Source organism: Oryzias latipes, chromosome 7 (assembly GCF_002234675.1).
Source record: "Oryzias latipes chromosome 7, ASM223467v1".
Taxonomy (NCBI): Eukaryota; Metazoa; Chordata; class Actinopteri; order Beloniformes; family Adrianichthyidae; genus Oryzias; species Oryzias latipes.
This window is the reverse complement of record NC_019865.2, coordinates 13302739-13320866: the sequence shown is the minus strand read 5'-3', so window position 1 is coordinate 13320866 and position 18128 is coordinate 13302739. Positions and strand designations below refer to the sequence as shown.

The window sequence follows — 18128 nt, the reverse complement described above, 5'->3', positions numbered from 1 at the left end:
AAGAAAATGGAAAAAAACTGGTATTCCACCAAATGTGGATGACATTCTAAAAACATGCCTAAACAACACCATGGTCCCTTCCTTGTTGTCAGTAAATTATTAGGTTCATTCCCTGGAGGATTGTTTCCCACAGTAAAACTCAACTCCCTCACACTTGCATGCACATGCACACACATTTCTGCAAACACTCTTGTTCGTTCATACCTGAACATTCTTTAAGTGACATGCTAAGTACATCTGTTGGGGGTAAATGAAACTGCACGGTTCAGTGGTATTTTTTCAAAACTTTGGTTTGACAGTGATTGAAAACTACGCTTTGCACCAACACACACACACACACACACACAGGTCTGCAATATTCACACTAAAGCCAGCCCTTCGAAGTCAAAAGAGGGGTGTGATGGGGTTTGTTATGCGCATAAGAATCTGTGCTGCTTTCCTCCTGGTGACTCCCACTGTGTTATTCTCTGAAGCTGTTTTGACATTAGTCACACACACTTTTCTTTCTGCCCCCTGCCTTCATCCTCCCTTCCTGTTCTCCCTATTACACCATCTCTTAATCTCATCCTTTCAAGTATGTACCAATTCTCTCACAAGTGAACAGATTCTCATTAGGAGACACAGGGTGAACTGGCAGCAGAAATCTCTTGAGCTATGTTGGATTTCCTCACAATGTTGGCTGCTTTATTTTCTTTTTTTTTTTTTTTTTTTGTCTGGCTTCACTGGAAGATGTTTGAAGCTGAGTCTCTGTAAAGCTACAATGCTGTAAGTGGACTAAACCTTGAGTGTCCCCACCAAGGAGAAGGGAGGCTGTCAATTAACTTTAAGAGGACCTCTTCAGGCTCTTCTGGAAGGATGGGGGGGCCACACTGAAGGAGTTAAAAGAGGCCCTGCAAGCAAAAGTTCAAAGACTTACAATCATCCTCAGTTCCTGCAGTGTATAACCAAAAAATAAATAAAAACACATCCAAACGTACATGTTTGGATTAAACTTTAAGATTGTAGCTGCAATACATCTTTCATTCTAAAACATATCAACTGTTGTGATTTTTTTTTGAGAATTTATATTATTCAGACAAAGTTCTGACACACAAAGAAATCTGCTCATTGTAACTTGTTAATTGTGGTCACCAACATCCCTCTAAAGTCAGCAACATTTACCGAGGTTGTGTAGATAATGATAACTTCTTTTATGTTGAGGCTGTTCAGAGCTGTTTGGGTTCATACTTACCAAAAAATTGAGGTATGGCATAATTCCCGTGTACTTTAAGACAGACTCAAACCTTTTTTATGAACAAAACTGTGAAGCATTATAAGTTTTTGTTCTTTATTTACATATTTATTAAATTACATAAGAGACCGAGCAGAATAAAACCATATTACTCAGAATGATAAACCCTTTCTGCCACCCTCGTAAGTTCTTTCAAAAAGGTTTAAAAAAAAACATTACTTAAGTCCTGTCCCATCTTTCCACGCCCGCTTTTTGCCATAGTTTTTATTTTTTTATTTTAAACTGAGAAAAGCGAAGTACTTCAATGTGTATGTACCTCTCACACAAAGAGGTAGTAGGAAGTAGAATCCTGAGGTAAAATAAAACCAACAAATATCTACCATGTCTACCACCATATTTTAAACCATTAACTTCCTTTGTGTGTGCACTCTCATGTATAAGTATAAAAAAACAGCCGTAGTCTTTGGGAAACCCAAAGTTTGATTACAAAGGGAATGTTTTGACCTGTACGTTTCTGACGTGTTCCCAAGATGTCGATGCAGTCAGTTGTTCAAAGAAAAATCTCTTTCAATTATTTCTCCATCTTATTGGAGGCATCAGTGACTTAAAACATTTTAAAAAGTCACTGTAGGTTTTATAAGCCCTGTTAATAGCAAGTATCTTAGCAGGAAAATGCAGTTGCAAAGCACAGCCATTGTGCAATTTTCAAACCTGTGGACACGTTGATGATCCCAAACCAGTTTGGTGCAGTACAGCCCACTCTCTTTGTTAAGAGAGAAAAAAAACAACAAACTGCAAATAAGTACTCAGAAGGGTCGATTTCATGTTGCATGCCTTGCTGGTAAGTCTTTGACAAAAGCGAATCCATGTCCCTTAAATTGTATAAGCATTTGCCAAAGAATGTTGCTGAGGTTGTTTAAACTAGACGCAGTATTTAAAAGGGATCTTTTCAGCAAACACTCTGCTGCCAGAAACTTGTCAGACCACGATTGCATGTGTGGGCAAGTATTCTGACTGGGAACAGGAAGAGTGTAGTGTGTTGCCGTGTGAAGGTCTAAAGCTGACAGTGAGATAAATGCCAAGTTGATGAAATAACCGTTGACAAAAAAAGTTAAATATGTGTATAATTCATTATTTGTTTATCTTGAACGTGCTTTCCAAGCAGCTCATCTGAATGTCTGTGTGTGTTCCTGGTCTGATAAGGAGGATGAGCTTTCCCAGGTTTCCCTCCTCTTTCATCAGTGGGGGAGTGACAGGTTCCCAGGGTCATATAGTGACCCTGCCTGTATACTGTCATTACACAGTTACATCACAGCCTAATTATACTGCAGCACCTCACACACATGGGCACTGAAAACAAGCTTTCGGCCCAAGTGAAAGAAGAGCAGCCGTGAGGTGAGAGGCTTTCTTTGATGAGCACCAGCACATAAACATGGAGGGAGATGGGGGGCAAGTCTGGACATGAGTCAGAGCTGCCCCGACACCAAGAACGCAGTCCAGCTAGCCTTTCCAGAAACTTCAATGAAACTCGACATTAAAAAAAAGCACTGAGTTCACTGATTGGAGCTGGATTGCAAATGTGTGTGTGTGTGTACACAGAAACTGTTTCTGTTTCTTCTTCATTAGTAACACCAGGCAACAGTGAGGGCAGCCGTTCCCCACACCTGCAGTTCGGCATGCCAAGATGCCCATCAAACCCCAAAAAGACACGCATACACACACCCCAGCTCTGTGTGCCCACCTGGGTCTGCATAGCACGACTGAGCAGTAGAATCTGGTCTTTGTGCTCTCCCCATTAAAGAGTGTTAATTATTTCTTTCTCTGTCCCTGTGGTGGTGGTTCTCCAGCTAGTCTCTTATTTCTTTCTCTTGTCCTGACTGAAAAGACAGTGTTAATTATATCCACCCTGGCACTTAATTTACTTATTGAACAGACCCAGAAGACAGACGAATCCATTCACAGAGGTCCAGCCAGTATAAAGTGTTTTCACACCACTGGGTGCCTGTCAGGGGGCAGCGCTCACGGGGGTTGGATACATGATACCCTTTCTACTCCTCTGCAAGTCTCCAGTTGCCAATAAACACTTTTACAATAGAAACACTGGAGTCATTTACAGCCCTGCTTTATTAAATCTTGATTGAAGACTTTGTGTCACTGGTGTTTGGGTGTGAGCCAACGCTTTTTTATGCAGACAGTTGGTGACTGTTGAAAATTATTTGTGATAAACCAAGTATGCAGGGTGTTAGATACCTGTAGTTTCCTATTCCCTCTCAACATAAAGACTACATTGTTCACTTTTTTATGTGATAATTAAATTATATAATCACAGTAGGAGAAGCAGAGTTAGCAAAGAGTTTTAAGTAACTGTGATACTCTCTTCAACCCATAACGTGTTTTAAAAGAGGTCATATTGGTACTTGTGGTTTTTTCACTGTTTTCTGTTGTTGTACAAACACCTTGACGATGTATCTTAGGGCTATCCATTGACATTCAAATTGATTGACAACCTCTCTAACCACTGTGCCAAACCACTTAAATTGTTTGACAGCTGTTTTTATGTAATCAAAAGCCATGATTTATTATGAAATGTTTATTTATTTTGAAGCTAAGCCAACAGGACTGGTTAATGAAAACATGTTGGTTCATGTTGGTTTCAATGCACAAATGGGATTTTTTTTTTTCCCAGATGAAGATGATGAAGCTGATGAAGATGGTGTCAAGATAAATTCGCTTTATACACAAAAACAAATGCATGGTAAACAAAGTATTAAAAATTAGGGGTTTGATCTAATAAACCCAAAAAAGGAAAGGTTTTTTTATTAATATGCAAAGCTAAAAAAATCTTTGAAAGATAAGACTTTATTGATCTTTTTTTTTGAAGATTCCAGCAAGGAATATTAGTTTTGTCATTGATTAGTAGAAAAAAAACTTGCATTCAAGTCCCACTCCAATCCTCTTTTGATCTATTTTCAGAGCATTCCCAGTAGCCTTTTAATTATTAGTATGTTGTTTTTAGCCTAAATCAAAAACTTATTATTTAGGACATAGTTTCTGTAGACCAGCAGGAGTTTATTAGAAATTCGTATCTAAATTGTTCACTGTTGGTGCGGAGTGAGCCTGCGTTGACTTCCCATCAACCCTTTGTTTGCCCTCTCTACCGCTAGCTTACAGCCCATCATACCCCCAACCTCTCAATATGGGTGCAACAAAAATGGTGAGCAACATTGGAGCTATCCAGCGACAGTTTTGAGCCAGATGTCAGCTCAGACGAGGAAAACAAAGGCGTACATGGATCTATGTGTCTGTCAGTGGATGCATGAAAATGATTTCCCTTTATGTGCTCCAACAGTAGCAATTCTACAAGAACATGGTAAAACACGATTTTCGTGAGAGTGGCTCTTTAAATTCGAACCACGAATGACAGTTTTGTAATAGTAAGCAGAAAAAATAACATGCAATAAAAAGTCGGATCATCAAAGTTTCTTCTCCACTGCAATATAACAGGCTTTAGTACAGACTGCAGAGTGAGTGGATGGAGTCAGTGGGCTGTGTCTGGAGCTCGGATTAAGAGTGTGAACATGTCTTTGATGTGTCGCTTTCGGGGAATTTGATGAACTGGTGCTTATCCTGAACGCGAGCCCAAAACCTCTGTGCGCTTATTTTGCAGCCGGCGCAGCTGCTCGCGATCAGTGAAAATGGGCCGAATGGAGAGGAATGTGGGGTGTTGCCTTTCTATCAGTGCCTCCCTCTCTTGATCGCCTCGGATGGAAGCGCGCGTGTGGAAAGAGAGAGCGCGCGTCTGAGTGGAAGCACTGCGGGACTGGGTCAGTCAGTCAGTCAGTCAGTCAGTCAGGGACCGCAGCTGACTCTCACAGGCGCAGGACGGATTCAGTCTTTTAGTTGCTTCAGAGAAGACACTGGCGGGATATGCCGAACGGGAACAAAGCTGCGTAAAAGGCTGTGCGGTTGTCAAAATGAGTGGTCGAGTCCTGAATGGCAAAATGCTGCAGCTGCCGGCTCCGCAGCGCACGGGGAGGACGCTGCACTTTCTGTCAAGGTAAACGGATAGGAATGAGCCTGCGTGTTACCCAGGAAGCCGGATGAGAGGATAATTAACACATCGGTGCCATTGTTTTGGATGGGGAAACGCAAGGGTGGTGGGACCGCGTTGGTTGTGGTGCAGGGGCTTGAGCGTAGTATCGTGCGTAAAAACGAGCTGCATGTCTCATTCATAAAACTCCAACGGCTGCACGGCGGCGCAACCGGTTTTATTGTGACTGGCATGCTTCCTTAGATGTTTTGCTGGATTTTAAGTCATTTTTGATGTTTCTTTTTGAATTTTTCTTTATTAGATTATCTGTTTAGCAAATCCACAATAGAATAGAAACTGGAAGCCAAACGCGCATTTTATTGTTCAGAGCGTGGCCTCTGTCTCTGTCTCTAGTAAAACGGTTGTAGTCAGGCGGGTGGAGGAAGTAGAAACCGCATAACCGGTATATGAAAATGCTGGAGTGGCTGTTTCTGGCTATCTGCTGAAAACAAAAACTGCCCATTGTTTGAGAGCAATGACAACTGGTTGCTCGTGTTCGGCGACTCCCTCACTCCCTCCTCCAGCAGCAGGTATTTGAGTGGGTGGTGGAAGTGGGTGTGTGTTGTATTGATCCACTGCAGGACCGAACCGCATTCTTCCGAACGGCTGACCTACATTCCCAGCCTCCTCTCCATACATTCGCTGTGATTGGGTAAAAAATAGAAGAAAGCGCCTTTTAAATCTTTTTGATGCCCACGCCGTTCCTCAACACTCTGGTGTGTGGGCTGATATAGGACAGTAGGTGTGAGGAATATGTGGATGTGACTGAAGGTTGGTAATGGGCAGATGGAGATTCTCTTCATTGATTGACTGCGTGTTAATAGTTTTTGGGGGTTGACTTTCGTTTTTTGGTCTACTGACCTCAGCAGCTCCCATTGACCCCTTATGTAAACCCATTAAAGCCAAGTGGCTCAATACCAGAGTTTGAGTTGAATGCACACACACAACTGACATAAATGCCTTCATCAATTAATTTGTCAGCTCTGCAGCTAATTTAAGTGGGGTTTTTTTACACATAAAATGACATTTTAAAGACTCACTTCAAGGAAAATAGGGTTTTTGGTGTTTTTAACATGTACTTGAGGTGTTTTTTATATGATGGCGGAAATCTTTAAATAAAAGTAATCTTAAAATAGAATTTCGGAAATGTTAAATTGGGGTTGCAAGCTAGCGAGAGAGTGTTTAAACAGATGGGAGATGGAAAATACTGTTTCACTTACAATTCAGAGGTGAAATTCTAAAACTGTTCTAAAAACTGACAGTTTTTAAAATTTTATTTGGGCTAAAAATGACAATCATAAGTAAAATCCCTCTGGAAATGCTTTTATAATAGATCAAATGAGGATAGGAGTGAGACTTTAAACTTTTTAAATCAAGCTGAAGCCAGGGTTGTTGATAGATTTTCTACTTCAATGTATGTAAGTATGTATGTCTGGATGTGCATGGAGACAATTAGAGCTCTAACATGCATCAATAACTCATGATACCAAGCCAATACAGAGACTCATTCCACCATACACATCATGCTCCAGCATAAGCATGGCTGTTTGTGTGTTGGCTTGTGGTTTCATTAAAAAGAAGATTCAAACAGCTTACTCAGCGTGACCCGCCTCAATCCGGAGCCGCCCCCCCCCGTGTTCACAACTTTGTCCAAGACAAGCAAGAGATTTGCAAATGAGTGACATCACTCTTTAATGCGCATTACGCATTTAATCCTCCTGGTTTTGGTTTAATCAAGCAAAAAAAGATTATCAGATTGATGTTTTGTCACCGGTAATTGTTAATCTGCTGGTTAAACTGTAGCTTTGATTGGTGAAGGACCATCTATGCCTTGAAATACTGGTTATGGTAGAATAAATGTTGTGTCTTTAGATCATCAAGAGATCCCCTGGTTTGGAGGGAATGAAGCAGAAAATGCTGTTGGCAAACCCTTAAAATCTTTTATCAAGTTAAATATTCACCGTTTCTGTTTTCTTATTCCTGCAGCAACACTGGTATACCAGCTTTATTCTCACTGCTGCAAGCCCCTGATATCAACAATTAATACATTTCCTCTAACAAGTAGTGCAATTTTCATTTGCCGGACCTTTTCTGAAGCTGTAAACTTTTCAGTAAAACATTCGTGTGTTGCTACTTTTCTTTATATCCTCATACAACAACAGATTTAACATTCTCTTTGGCAGACAAATGTTATCTACACAAGCTCACACACTTCTTCGTTTCACATTTGCTAACAAAAAGTCTAATTTTTAAGATTTGCATGAACCATAAAAAATGAAGGCAAAGTCATTTCACATGACAGTAGAATTGATGTTTTGTGATGAGGTGGATACATTTACTTTTCCTGTCTCTAAAGTCATTAGAGAGACCTGTGAGTGAAATAACAGATGCTTGTAACCTCTACTTGTAAGACATAAACTTTTTTTTTATTAGGCGCACAGGATTCAGTGTTCACAAACCGAGCTCGTATTTTCACAAAGTGGTCCCTCGTGTCATTTAGAGTGTTACCTTGCACATCAAAGCCAGAGGAAGGAACCGCGGTCAAACAGCAGTGCTCTTCAGGAGGCAGCAGGGAAGGGCAGAAAAGCTTTTTGGCTAAATACTTTAAAGGCTATGGTCAATTCTAACTTCTGCATGTCTTTGTTAACCCATAGAAATGTATTTTTTCTCATTTGTGTTAAAGAAAAAAAACTGACAGCTGTGGAGTATTTTTTTATATATATAATGGAATTTCTGCACTTGTGCACTGGCATGCTTATGTGCCACTCCATATGTTGGGACGTTAAGGAGTGGAAGCCCAGAATATACTTGAAGGAATGTGAAATGAGTATTTACAGTTGCCTGATGCCAGGGAATGTGTCCCAAACTTTAAACTGTAAGAATTTCAAGAGGCCCTACTAGAGTTGATGTGACAGCAGGTGATGGTCTCTACCACATGCAGTCATACCAAACCCCACCTTCCATTCTTGGAATTGATTTTTTTTTAATTTGCTGTTCTGATTTGTACTCAAATGTGTGCATTATGATGTTAATGCTTTTGTGTCAATCCTTTTAGAAGCATGAAAGTATTGATACAACTTTGTCAGGTGTTTGGTAGTGTTTAGCTTGCGCTTGTCCCAAATTTAGTTAGAATAAGAACCAAAACTGAGGAAGGAAGAAATGGTGGCCACCAACAACTCACATGGTGGAATTTAGCCTTCAGCACTATTGAAAAAAGTTTATTTGTTTAGAGAGAGAGGACTCTGGCCCATTATTTATTTTTACAGGTTGGTACCCCTTTAATGTACTGTTCTTTATGACCTGAGCACAGGCTCACATCTTCAAAACAGCTCTTCCTATTATGTGTTATGTCAGGGTTGTACACAAAATATTTCTCAGGAAAAACCTGTGTATTTTTACAAGCTCCCCACCGTCACCAACCATGCTTTTTTTGTCATGACTGACAAAATAAGGTGTCACTGGCCTCAGCAAGTCTCGCACAGGATTTTAAATGGCTATTTTCACAAAAAGCTCACATTGCAGCTCCTTACTTCCTGTTGACTTTGAATGTGTTAAAAGCAGAATTGCTGTGATGCCTCTTTTTTTTTTTTTAGAAGCCTTTAACTGAAAACAAGAAGTAAACTTTTTCTCACCAAAACACATCTCAGTATATCAGATTTTGGGCAGCTTCAAGATAGTCAATCAAACCTCTGTAAATAAATAAATCGCATGGTAGATAACTTCTTTGTAGTTAGAAGGAAATTTGAATTGTGTGTTATTGTAATGAAGCATTTCCCAGTGCTGAGCATTGACTCATAGTGCTTAGTGACAAAACTTGGATATCAGTTGTTCACGGGATGACCATATCGTGGTTTACCACCTTTTAGTTCATGCCACATCCATGCACTCAACTCGCATTATCCTTCATGTTTTTATGTATTAAAGAGACAAGGTGAATGTCAGTGATGTTTTGGTTTTCAATTGTAATCTCCATTATGAAATAAGTAAAATGGAACAGAATTGGGGGGAAAATGCACCTGATTTTATGATAGATGGTTGTTTTAGTTTTGATCTGTATTTCTTTGTAAATGTTGCTCCAGGCTAAATTCAAAATGGCATTTGTCCCTTGAAACACTTTATAGACAGGATTTCCTCTTTAAAGCCATCTTTTTTCACAGCTGCTTCAAGTTAAAAGCAACCCGGAAGAGACTAGGTTCGTGACGTTTTACCCTTCTCGTCTTTTCATACCTCCCCTAACCTTCTTTTCCCTTTTCTCACTGGTCTTTCTCTTTCAAACCAAAACATCCCCCTGTGCGCTGTTCATTCTAACAGCCGTTAAGTCAGCTGACATCTCTGGAGGGAGGGCAGAGGAAATTCTACCCCAGGATCTCGCCCCTATCCTGGGCCTCTGCATGCTGGGGTTCCCCTTGTGAGCTCCTCCTTGGCTCTTTGCAGTTGTGTTGAGGCTGAGAAGCTCTCTGCACTGAACCCCACTCTGCACTACTTAGGAGGGGGATTGAAAAGGTCCTTCCAGCTTGTCCCGGGAGGGCTGTCCTTCTGTTTTTGTAACAAAGAGACCAATGTTGGACTTGGAAGGTCACTGTGGTGACTTCCTAATATAATGAAGTCTACCTCCCAATTAACAGTGCTCCTTACAGGGAGATGAGTAATAAAATGATTCACCTTCATCCAGGTGTTACTGTACGCCTTTTAAAATCAAATCAAAAGAATTCAGTGGCTTGAAGATTTGCTTGTTTGGGATTTTGTTTTGTCTTGGGGAATTTACCCTTCAACTGTAACCTCAATTGAGATGACTGAGATGGAAGCACACAGAAAACCTAAAGGAAAAAGGATTTTCAAGAATGCCTCTCTGTTGGCTCCTTTATGGGGTTTCCAGTATGAGAAGATCAAGATGACCCACTAGATGTCATCATGATCAACTTTAAAAACAATCTTTTTCAAGAGTGTCTGCCTCCAGCAGTCCTTATTTAGAGCTTGTGGCTTTCTGATGTTTTGAATGTCCTGGTAAACATCAAACGCAGTGAAGTTTAGATGTGAAGAGCAGACTGTGGACTGTTTATTCTGCAGAGGGGACTAAGAAAGAAAATGGAAAGACATATTTACTGTTTATCAAGATTTTTACCATTCATTTTTGTTGTTTTTAGCATGTCTACAGAGATTCAACTTCGCCACAAAAGAAAAAGAGGGAATAAATTCCTAAATAGGAAATCTAAACTCAGTTTTCCATGAAGCATTTACAGAATGTGTCCCGTTTGCAGGAAAATCTGAGAGAATATAAAGTGTGATGCCTCAGATGCTTGTAGGTTTTGCCTCCTCAGCCTGGAAGGCCATTACTGTCAGCTTTCTGTCTGTCAGTTGTCTTAGAGAGGTTTCCCTTTACACTAGCCATTTAAGGATGCAGCCTCACTTATTTTCCACACTCTGTTCCACACATGCAGAACATTTCTTTGTGAGCCTCTGGCCTGGCCTAATCCTGGTGGCAGATGGAATTAACAGTAATTTTGAGCTCATTAACTCTAGCCATGTCTGTAATCCCCTGTAATGCGCAAACAGTGTCGCCTGTGTATCCGTGTGTGTGTGTCCAGAAACTGTCCAAGCTGCTTTTACATTGTTCCACTGCACATCATGGAAACAGGACAAAGCCAAAATAATAAATAACGCCCAAGAGGAAATGATCATTTTTTTTGTGGCTAAACAGAAAAAAAAAACTAAATTTGAATGAATGTTGTCAGTCATTTGCAGTAATTGCTTCACAATGTAACTTAACAGAGAGGGACTATGGTGGAACATAAATTAAAAGCCACTGATTAAGTCTTAATGATTATTCATGAGCAAAACTTGTGCACGGTTTTAAGAAATATTTAAAATATATTCTATCAGAAAAGCATGGAAAATACTTTTCATAAGATGACATGACTCAGAGTATTAGATATATAGTTAATAAAATGCATAACTTTATGAACACAGTAGACAAACGGGTACTGGATACTATTGCGTGCCTGCAGTGGACATGTATTTACACCATTTATGTCTGCATAAACTCTTTAAAAAGTCCCTCTTGAAAAGGAGAACACCCTTAAATGGTGCTTCAGTAACATTTAATCCTCTACAGATTTCAGGATTTGAAGAAGTCCTGTGACCTTCAGTATTCCATAGGTTCAGTGGAAGTTTACACCGCTTTGACTGGGAAGCAGAAGATTATTACAATTATAATCCAGCTGGGTGTTTGACAGATCTGCGTGTGGACATGGTTGTGTATCTCTGTTCCTGGTGGTAAGCTGATGAAGTGGTTCAGTAGCCCATATTGTTTGCCATCTGTGAACATTAACAATATCAGCACACATCCCCGCCCCCTTTTTTGCTCGTCTCAGGTGGCTGCTCAGGCCAATAATGAAGAAGGCTGCCTTACACAGCCACAACAAGTAGCTTTATTTATCTGTCTGTCTGATAATAGGTGGGGCTACAGTTTAGTCATTTTGTTTCTTGTGTTTGCACACGGGTGTTACAGAGAGTATTTGTTAGAGTGTCTACATCATATTTTGCTTCTAAAAATGTTAAAGCAGGTGGTTCTTGGAGATGGTTTCTGTTCAGTTTTTTGCTTTCCTGGTTGCATGTGTTGAACCACATTTCAACCGAATTAAAAAAAAGAGATGCTATTGTACAAGTGGCTTCATCTTGCCGGATGTGGCCTTTTTGATGCTACCGCATTTGCTCAATTTCTGAGGCCAGGTCTCCTGCTGGGATCCTCTGTTTCTGCAGTCTGTCATCGATCACAGCCTCACATGTAAAGTGCTAATGAAATGCAATGACTTTAGATACCTTATGGTGTTTGTCCTTGTAGCGACTGTCCACTACCAGCCTCTGCCCTTCTTTCCATTTCCCTAGAAAAAAGAGCAAACGGGAGCTTTCTGGTTTAATCCTTTTTTTATTCTGCCATGTGACTCTGTGGATTTTAATAGAAGTGGAAAGTTCCTGTCCAGTGCAGGGCAGCTAAAAAACACTTTCCATGCATTGACACAAGCTGGACAGTCTGTCCAAATATTAACCCTGTAAAGAGGTGGACCAACCCCTAACATCTGAATTCTATCTATAGAAAATGCAGCAATCAGCTTTCATGCAGTTTGATCAGTGTTTATTTGGATTGTTAGCTTATATATTAACACAGTTGTTTCCAGGTCACACAAAAGTCTAATCCAAGTCCAACACACCACAGCCAAAGATGTCCTGTCCCTGCTGCAGCGTGTCTACCGTCTAGATCCTCTGCATTTCACTTTGCTCTTTTTTTCATGGTTTTACACTTAAAAGGTCAAATAGAGAAGGCAAATATTAGAAGCTCTTGTTTTGAGAAAATACAAGAAAAACATTTGCACTTAGGGAAATTGGCTCAACAGAACAACCACCAAAACCTCTTACTTAAAATATTATACAAATATTTAACAACTCTATTGAGAACATTTGAAATATGATTTTTTTCCTGGAAAACAAGAAAAAAAATCAAATTTGTTCACAAAGCGGTGAACATTTTTTATTTTTATTTATTTTTTCACCCAGACACACTCACATTCACAAGCAGTGCAGTCAGCTGCATATTTACCTTTTGCTCCTTGTTATATCTGACATTCGATCTGGTTTCTGTCTTCTGATGCTTGTAGTTCCTGTTTTCACTTGTTGACACCAAGCAGAGTGGAGATGCTGTTTGCTGATTTTGAAAGTATTAAACAAAGATAGTGCTGACATGTATTTGCAGCAAAGCTGCAGGAACATGTCTTTGAATACAAGATTAACTCTAATAGAGAAATGGTTCAACTGTATGGAATGATGGCTAACAATAAACTTAGCTGAGTTTCTGTTGATTTTGTAAAACAGAAATATGTCTGAAAAACTGATCAGCTTTTATTTTGGAAAGATGTTCCCTACGTAGGTAATTTATGACGAGTCATGGAGCTAAAATCTTGGTTTTAAAAGGTTGAAGTCACCATCTGTAATTCTGTAATTATATGGTTGTCAGCTCTAACAAAAAAAGAAAAAGAAACTTAATGTTGATTAATTTAAGCTTTGCTAGGTAGGGCTCGGTGTCACTGCCAAAATACTGAATCATTTTAATTTCACTTGATCATCATGTTTTAGTTGTACTGTTTCTTTTTTCTTTTTTTCAATTAAAATGTACTTCTTAACTAATATTTTTTGCTTCAAAGAAGGTCTAACTTTACTTAAAAATGTATATTTAGTTCTTAAATCAAAAACTAACAATAGGCATTTTATTTTGCCTGAAAATGTAAGTAAATTTGACTTATGATCTTAGTTATTTATGTGGATTTTCAAAGCAAAGATCCTTTTTGATATCAATCGAGACTGTTTTTTTTTTTAACTCAGTGCCCTTAGCCTTGGCTGGCGTGTTTTTTGGTAGATTGAATTATATTGGGTGTCTGTTCTAGTTTTGGATTTCTTAATCTGACACTTTTTAACAATACAGCAGCATGGTAAACAGTCACTTCTAATTCTCTCTTTTGTTTTGTCTTCTTTTTTTTTTCTTTTACAAAATCTGTACAGTCTAGATGGGGAGGACCTTCACTTCTGTCTCACAATAGTACTGACATCAATCCCCCGAGGCAATAATGTGACCCACACATTCACCCAAGTGGAAGGCCTACCGTGGCCCCCCACCCCCTTATAGCAATGTATATGACCTCATTAAAGGAGCGTTGCCCTCTTAAGTCCTTTACAGTACATTACAACATCCGTCTTCTACCCTGTTGACCCTAATAGTAGAAAATCTCACCCCCGCCCCCATGACTTCTTTACTCTAGCCTGTGTTGTGCAAACAAGCATCCTGAATCCTGTAAATCTCTTGTTGTTTCGTGGATGTTTCTGGTCTGTAACATTCAATGTCTTATCATTTACATATGTACTCTGCTGATTTTAAAGTAAAAACTCCTTATTAAAGAATATTTACAGCATGCATAAGAAACGCACAGAGGGAAGGAAAATAAGTAGATCAAAGGGAAAAGGAAAACTGACATTTTGAAACACATATAGTCTTTAAATGACACACACCTTTTGTAACAGTTTTAAAGGATCTGTTTTTAGTGCAAATTAAATAAAAGTCCTCCTAACATTGCAATCTATTGACAATAGAATAGGAATATTGGTGCCTGCTAGAGGAAATGCTTTACTATATGTCTTCATTAAGAATAACCTTTCAAAGAAGCAGCCACAGATGATTTATGTCAGACGTGATCCATAAACCGTTTCTCAGAGGAAAAAGGAAATGGCTTAGCAGATTTGTGTGGAGCAGGCACATTTCATAGTCCTGACACAGTGCTTCATGCAGAGGTGGGCTCACACATCACTGTGGGCTCCTCAATGCCAATTTTTTTGGAGGGATGGATGAGATTATGCCCTGAGTGGTTTAAATTTCATTCTGCAGAGTCAAAATTGTGGGTTTTGGAGCAGACTTTTCTCTGAAAGTCTGAATATTTCATTGAGAAACAAACAGGAACCATGTAGATAGCAAATGAGCTAAAAGAGCTTTGGAATGTGCACTGCAAAATCAGAAGCTTAAAAAAAGCTTTAAGCAAAATGTCTTATTTTGTCTTATCAAGAACATTTTTTGATAGCAAAATAACCTTAGTTTAAAAAAAAACGTGTGACCAGAATATTTTTTCTTAAAATAAGAATCCTTAGTACCGGTAAGTTAATAGTTCTTACCCCATTGACAAATTTGTATGCTTATTTAAATAAAATTTGCCAAAGGGGTAAGGACTTTGGACAGAAATCAAATTTACAAAATAAAATATTTTATGCCTAATTTACAAGTTTTAAATTTATGAAATAGTCTCAATAGCACACGATTCATGTAGAATCTGTGCATAATGTTTTAAATGAGCTAGTATTGATCAAAAGGTTAAACTGTATAACATTTAACACTTTGCACAAGTTGCAAAATGTAGATGCATTGTTCTCCAGCTAGTATTCTATGCAGGTAACTTTAAGCCTTTTACTTCATTTTATCTAAATGAATATTATTTTAAATTTGTCTGCTCTCTAATATTTGCTGGGTTCAGTCTAAGCATGTTCTCAATTGTTTTGACAAAAAATGTGAATGTACCGTGTGTCTTTACGAGGTGATAAATTCTCGACTTTTGCTCTTTTTTTTGTTTAACTTCAGCTGGGATGAGAGCAGTTCCATCAGTAGTGGGTTGAGTGACGGTTCAGACAACCTGAGCTCTGAGGAGTTCAACACAAGTCCAACTCTCAACTCCCTTCCAACCACTCCCATTGGCTCCCGCAGAAGCTCAACTATTGTGGTAAGTTACAGACACAAAAACAGGGAATACAGATACCACAGTATTTAATTTCTACACAAAATCCTACATACAGGTGTCTAATAATGATGAGCTAACTTTTTAGTCGGCTACTTTCAATATACATTTCTTTTCAAAGTTAAAGTTTTTTTTTTAAAGTTTTTTTTTAAGTGACATATAAGGCTGCAAAAGAACAAATAATCCAAACTCACATAACACTTGTAGCAGTTTCATGTGCTTGCTTCGGCGTCTACTGATTAAGTTTGGGGATTTTGTGAATCCATAAAGTGATTGTTGCCATTTGTTCCAGTGGCAATAGTGAGAACAAAAAAAAACCCCAGATGATTTCAACCTAGTTACGATTTATTAGTTGCAATTGTTTTGACTCACTCAAATTATTGTCCCAGGTAATTATATTTGATCTTACAATAAATAATGAATGGTGTGCATGTTTATGCATAATTACTGAGGTCTCAAAATTTTCAGATAATAAGATTAGAGGACTTTAGTCTTTGTAGCCTAAATTCTTTTTGTCTTCTCCACTTGAACATTTTTAAGATCCATCTGCACTGCTTTGATCTAAATTGTATGAGTGTGTAGGCAAGTGCTTGTTGTCTAAGAGTGCCTAATTTAGGTCACACCTCTGCTGTGGGATGTATGGAACTAATGTGGTAGGTTTTAAATGGAGAGACTGCGCTAGACACAGAAAGAGAAATGGTGTAACCATGGCAACTGAAGCACAGGGATGCTGAGAGAAGGGGTCTTTGTCTCTCCACATTTACTGAAGTAGAGGTTCAGCTGAGCCATCTGTGCACACATGCACAAATACACACACCCACGCACACACCCTCAAACACACACACACACGCACACACACACACACCCACACACACACACACAGGGCCATCTGCAGTCCTGCACCCCAGCTAGTGAGCCGGAAGAACCGTGTTGCCTCCCACCAAACCCATTTGCTGAAGTCATAGCAACCATTACACCCTGTGGCACAATTACCATAGCAACCTAGCATCACACCAGTGTATCCCACATACTGTTGTACACAAGGCTCCACGTTCTCACAAAAGCTTTTGTCTTGTCTCCGCATCATTCTGTAGCTTCCTTTTTTCTTTTGTTTTTCATTTTGTTTTGAGAATCAAAACAGATATGTGTGGATTTTAAGGTGCCTCGTAGGGATATTGTGGTCAATGGACAAAAGCTTTGCTGGACACAGGTTTTTAAAATAACACATGGAAAACTCAACTTCATGCCATGTAAACATGCCAGTGGGATCTATTGGATTAAGTAAAAAAAAAGGAATTGCATCTACAGACACACTCAAAAAATACACACGCAAATCTGTCGGCCACAAACAGAAGGAATCTTCCATATTAGTTTTGATAGATCTTCTTAGAACTAATTATGTTTTGTCTGTTTGAATGTACAAAGATTATGCATTGATCTAAAGTGCATCTTTGCAAAAATAAACAAAAGTTATGAATAAAAAAAGCTTCTATAGGCTATTGTAAATTTGTGTTCAAAGGCTGGAATTTCTATTTATAGTTTTCCAAATGAGAAGGTTGAAGTATTACCATCATCCCTAACCTGTGAAACCAAGTGAGCTGCTACTGGCATTTTCTGATGGCCGTATTCTCTTAATGTTGCTGGTTTATAGCAATTTGTCCCTTTGTTTTTCAACTTTTGTTTACTTTTGGAACTCATATCAACAACAGTGTTGTTAAAATTTTGTTAAAATTGCTATCAGTAAGCTAGAGCAGTGAAAATTGGGAGCAAAGGCCTTTCTCTGTAACAGAAGAAAAATATTTATGCTAGTCAGAGACAGAAATTAGGACTTAAATGGCACTAGCAGTTATTTGAGCTTATGGTTTTTGCTCATTTGTTTGTCTTTAGATTGGAGGACGTTGCTGTCAGAGAAAACTTTTGTTCTTGGTATTCTCCTATGTTTGATAACTACATAAAAATTAACAATTAACATTCTTAAAATAATGTCAGAACTACACATATTTCAACCAAAATGCCTACTAGAAACATCTAAATGCAGTTTAATTTTCTCCAGTTTTACACATTTGTTTGTGTAAGTTCTTTTGCAGGTTTTGCATAAATGTGTGTTTTCTTTCTGCAGATGCGCACAGATGCAGAGAAGAGATCATTAGTCGAAAGTGGTCTGTCCTGGGACTCTTATGAAAATAAGTCTGGCTCTAAGAGCGAAACCAGCGGCTCCTATGACACAAGAAGTCTGAAGTCTGAATCTGGCAGTACGTGGAAGAAAACCAGGCCCCAAGGGGACAAGCTGGAAGGAGGGAAAGGTGAACTGAAGAGACCCCAGACAGTGGGTCTTGGGTTGAAGAAAGGAAGAAACCCACCCGTAGGAGTCACGTCACCGATTACCCATACGTCTCAAACTGGGCTCAAAGTGGCTGGTTAGTTCCAAAATACACACAAAAACATCCACAGACACCAAGATGTTTACTATTTCTCTGCACTGAAG

General features: G+C 39.1%; 1 protein-coding gene across 14 annotated transcripts in view; it reads left to right on the top strand.

Moving 5' to 3' along the window:
- LOC101155431 (neuron navigator 1) overlaps positions 1–18128 on the top strand; it is a 78571-nt gene that overhangs the window by 41905 nt on the left and 18538 nt on the right. For 13 of the 14 annotated variants that reach the window (XM_011477135.3, XM_023956610.1, XM_023956611.1 and 10 more), the window contains 2 exons: positions 15490–15628; positions 17763–18060. In XM_011477135.3, the coding sequence (XP_011475437.1) occupies positions 15490–15628; positions 17763–18060 (437 nt within the window). Of the gene's footprint in view, positions 1–4965; positions 5289–15489; positions 15629–17762; positions 18061–18128 lie in introns of those variants that run through there. The other variant, XM_011477143.3, reaches the window with a different exon arrangement.